The sequence below is a fragment of the Coffea eugenioides genome, chromosome 2 (genome assembly GCF_003713205.1).
Source record: "Coffea eugenioides isolate CCC68of chromosome 2, Ceug_1.0, whole genome shotgun sequence".
Classification (NCBI taxonomy): Eukaryota; Viridiplantae; Streptophyta; class Magnoliopsida; order Gentianales; family Rubiaceae; genus Coffea; species Coffea eugenioides.
This window is the reverse complement of record NC_040036.1, coordinates 27908569-27913512: the sequence shown is the minus strand read 5'-3', so window position 1 is coordinate 27913512 and position 4944 is coordinate 27908569. Positions and strand designations below refer to the sequence as shown.

The window sequence follows — 4944 nt, the reverse complement described above, 5'->3', positions numbered from 1 at the left end:
ATATATATATATATTGGTATTCGACCGGCTTTCCAAAGGCTGGACATGGTTAACACCATAAAGAGATGCTTTTTAATCTAACATGGTAATAATTTCTTATCTCAAAAGATGAAGAATAATACTTATAAAAAGTATTTCACTCTCACTTTTCCTTTTTTTTTTTTGGCTAACCCCTTATGCGGGGAGGGACGCCACCCCCATATTATTACGAAGAGGCATAAAGCAAAATTACAAAGAGTTTACTTCCGAGCAACTCTAACACGAATACTGGGTGTCTGTGACCTATCTAAGCCCAAGGCCCCCCTTGCCAATCTGGGTAAATCTGCCGGTGATGAATACAAGACAGTATCCTCTGACCGTGCCCCCTCCTTGGCCAACGCATCCGTCACCTGATTTGCCTCACGATAACAATGCCCCACAGTCCATTCCAAACCCTGAAGCGCCACTAATGCATCTAACTCCAACCGAATTAACCACGGACACCGCGATTTCCTGAGCAGTATGTTGACTAACACAAGAGAGTCCACCTTCACCTGAATCCGTAAGAATCCCCTAAGGAGACATTGCTGCACTCCAAACAACAAGGACTTAATTTCCGCTTGTATACATGTCAACTCCCCAAGCGGAGTCGAAAACCCAAACAACACTACACCGGATGAATCCCTGAGCACACCACCCTCACCACTAACGCCCTTGGTTGCCAAACGAGCAACCATCCGTATTTAGCTTGAAAGCCCCCCGGGTTGGAAGCGCCCACCGAACCAGACTATGGTAATAACGAGGCCTCCATCCATAGATATTAGAATAAAATGCCATCTAGGATCCATGTCCCATAGCCTCCCCTGCGTACTTCCCGCGAAAGAGGCCCACAATATCTACCAGAATGCGATAGCAATTGGTCTGCATACGCAGGCACTTCCCTTCAAAAGTTGCAAGATTTCGTGCTAACCAAATATGCCAGCAGATTATACTAGGCACCAATGTGTGTAGTGAGTCCAACCGAGAGCTACATTTCGGTTGACACCACCAACCAGCCAAACGTGAACGCACCCCAATCCCTCTGTATACCACGCCCGCGTCGTTCCCAAAGAATGTCCACAAGAACTGAGTTACTTCTCCTTCCGCAAATATATGGTCCAATGATTCGGATTGCGAGACCGAGCAACAAAAACACTTGGAAGGGCCAAACACATGCAATCTTCCTAGCACAGATGCCAAAGGCAACCGATCCCACAACAACCGCACCATGAAAAAAGATATCTTTATTGGTATCAAAGGATGCCAAACCTTGCTATACATGAATGAAGAAGGAATCTGCCTGCTCAAAAGCACATAGGACGAAGCAATCGAGAAATCCCCTGACTCCGTCAACCACCACACCGCACAATCGGCCGCGGACCCCCCTGGAATAGATTTGGTAACGATCTCTGAAACTACATCATCCGACACCCAACGCCACAGCATCTGTTGATCCCACCATCCATTCAACACAAAATCACCCACTGAATGGTCCGAGACACTTTGTAGTCGCTAACATAGAGGACCGGATCCCAGCCAATTGTCAACCCAGAAATTACACTGACCAGACCGGACCAGCCACCAGAGATTTTGCTCTGCCACCTCACGTATTTGAAGCATGCGGCGCCACACATATGTGCTGCCCTACACCGCCCCCACCATGTAAGGATGACTCTGTCAACAGTATTTTTCCCGCATAAATGTCGACCATAAACATTCACTTGTACGGAACCGCCACCATAATTTGAGCGAGAACGCTGACTGAACCTGCAGTAACGAATGAACACCTATCCTCCCACTTGATCCAATGATGTCGGAATCCACTCTCTCGCTCCCCCCAGAGGAAATTTGCCATGGCCCGTTCAGCCAAGGCAAGGACTCCCTTGCTCCCTTTGGGGGACAGGATGCCGCAAGCAAATGAGTCGGGACTGCTGAGAGAACATGCTTTATGAGTAAGAGACGACCCCCATTGGAGAGAAATCTGGATCTCCATGAAGAGATTTTATTAATGACTGACTGCACCAACTCCATGAAGTACAGACTCTTCCGTCGCCCTGTGAAAAGCGGGCAACCCAAATACCGCACAGGAAATGACTTGAGGCCAAACCCCGTTACCGGCCGAACCCTCGCCACACATTGACTAGGCAACTTACCATGAACCAAGAAACCACACTTTTGAACATTAATCTTCTGTCCCGATATTGCTTCATACCCACCAATCGTCTGCGTGACACATCTCAATGAAGAAGAAGAAGCACTAGAAAAACCTGGACATCATCAGCATAACTAAGATGAGTGATCTTAGGACATCCCCGTGGAACCGAAAAGCACTTGAACCCCCGATGCTCCAATAACTTATTTAAAGAATGAGACAGCACCTCCGTGCCAATAATAAATAAACCTGGGGATAATGGGTCCCCTTGTCGAATCCCTCGTGTGGATTTAAAAAACCCCACACTTGCTCCGTTAACCAAGACTGAGAACCAAATATTCGACACCAATCTCCAAACCCTGTCAATCCATTGCTCCCCAAATCCAAATCTTCGCAAAACCAAAGTCAAAAACATCCAAGAAACACGATCGTAAGCCTTCGACATATCTAACTTAAGGGCAACATCGGCATTTCTAGAGGTTCTACCCATGCTGGAGAGCAACTCCTGCGCTAGCAAGAAGTTATCCGATATGAGCCGCCCCCGAACAAAACCACTCTGCTGTGGGGAAATGATCTTAGGAAGTACCTGAGCCAATCGATCCGCCAAAATTCGCGAAAGAAGCTTGTTAACGAAGTTACACAAACTAAACGGACGAAAATACGAAAAGTCCTGGGGATGCACAATCTTAGGAATAAGCACAATGGAGGTCGTTGTAATTGCACGCGGCAGTTCAGCCCCACAGAAGAAGCTACCCACTGCTCTAACCACATCCTCACCGATAACTGACCAAGCGGCCGTGAAAAATTTACCCGTATATCCATCTGGGTCCGGTGCACTATCCCTATCCATCGCAAACACTGTACTACGAATCTCCTCCTCAGAGGGCACCTGCTCCAACAATTCATTCTCCTCAGCTGTCAAAATCTTTGGGACATGCTTAAGCAGACTATAAGAGGATGCTATATGTGGAGCTGTAAACAGATCCTCAAAGTACTGCACTGCCTCGGCACCTATCTCCCCCTCCGACTCAGCCCATCCTCCTCGGCCATTTCTAATCTTGTGAATGATCGACCGTACCGTTCTATGTCTGACCACAGAATGAAAAAACTTTGTATTGCGGTCTCCCTCCTGAAGCCACCTCACCCGAGCCTTCTGCTCCCAAAAACTCTCCTCCACTCTCAAGGCAGCACGCAACCGACCTTGAGCAAGATGTAAATTCACCCTAGCATCGTCAGATTCATCACTTTCCACCCGTAACTCCGCAAACCGCACCTCCTCTTCCTTCTGCCTAACTGCCTGAAATATATCCCCGAAGGCCTCCCTATTCCACGCTTGTATAGCGCCCCTAAGCCGCTTTAATTTGCAACAAAGAACTTACAGAGGAGAGCCAGAACACGGCTGCCCCCAGGAGTCCCGAACCATTGGCAAGAAATCCTCATGCCCCGTCCAAAAATGAAGAAACCTAAAAGGCTGCGGTTTATTATCCAGTCTGGTGGAGATAGACATAAGGAGCGGAGCATGATCAGATGACTCCCTGGCTAGATGAGATACCGCCAAAGCCAATCCCGAGTCCAGACATCCCTCATTCACCAAAACCTGATTCAATCTCTTCCAAATTCTTGCCCTGCCGTGCCTATTGTTACACTAGGTAAAGCGAGCTCCAGAAAAACCAACATCTGTGAGATTCGCCTCATCGATAAAATCCTTAAACTCCATAGCTTCCATCGGGTCAAAAGCCCGACCCCCTTTCTTCTCCTCAGCATCTAGAATTATATTGAAATCGCCCCCAACAAGTCATGCCACAGAACCTGGGTTATCCAGCAATAAACCCTCCCAGAGCTCACACCTCTCGTCAGGAGTACATCGCGCATGCACAAAGAATACCACCAATTGAGATCCCGGAAAGTGCTCATGGGATAACCGCACAGACACATGCTGGGAACTCTCTCCAATAATCAAACCTGAAAAAGGTTCTTTGAAGAAAAACCATATCGAACCCTCCGTATTATGCACCAAACCTTGAAAATTTAATTTGTACGTGTATCGTTCAGCTTTGTCAACCTTTAACCAAGGCTCACAAAGGGCCAAGAATTGAAGATTATGTATGCGAATCAACTGTTTAATCCTTCTCAATTTCGGAGCTTTAGAAATGCCTCGAATATTCCAAAAAAGTCCCTTAATCATTTAGAAGAGCATGGAAGGAATTCTGCGAATTTACCAATTTAGAACGCAATTGTCTGTCAGACGGAAAATGAGCACGAACACCTTTTTGTTTGTGCTTCTGAACTACCACCGAACTATCAAGAGCCCCAGCCGCTGACACAAAATTCCTCTCCCGTATACACACAAGTTTTCTAGCATATCATGGAGACAAATTGCCCACTGGAGGCTGAGTCTCCTCATTACTGCTCGAAACCACCGTCTGATCTCTCGAAGGAATAGCAACTAGTGCTTCACCAGCATCAGGTGCACATCTCCCCACATCACAGGCCTCTCCCTGTAACCTGACCAGGTCCCCATTCCCTCGCACAACAGCAGCTGTAACCTGTGGTAAGACAATCTCCAACCTACCTTCCGACCTACCTTCCAGTTCTGCATCATACCCATGCCTCCCCCCCGAGACCTGACTATGTGTTTCAAGCAAGCCCGTCCCCTCCCCAGCGCTTATCTCCCCTTCCTCATCTAAACTAGCACCCATAGTCGTCCTTCCTACCCGCAACTCGCCAGTTTTATCGAACAAATCCGATCCCTCAACCTGCATATCCTCCTTGCG

At 47.6% G+C, this 4944-nt stretch overlaps 1 protein-coding gene across 1 annotated transcript in view; it reads right to left on the bottom strand.

Moving 5' to 3' along the window:
* The window catches only part of LOC113759371 (DAR GTPase 2, mitochondrial-like), a 10663-nt gene extending 9947 nt beyond the window's left edge, over positions 1 to 716 (bottom strand). Inside the window, exon 1 of the mRNA XM_027301935.1 lies at positions 261 to 716. Within this exon, the coding sequence (XP_027157736.1) occupies positions 261 to 716 (456 nt within the window). The remainder of the gene's footprint in view (positions 1 to 260) is intronic.
* Between the last annotated feature and the right edge of the window lie 4228 nt (positions 717 to 4944).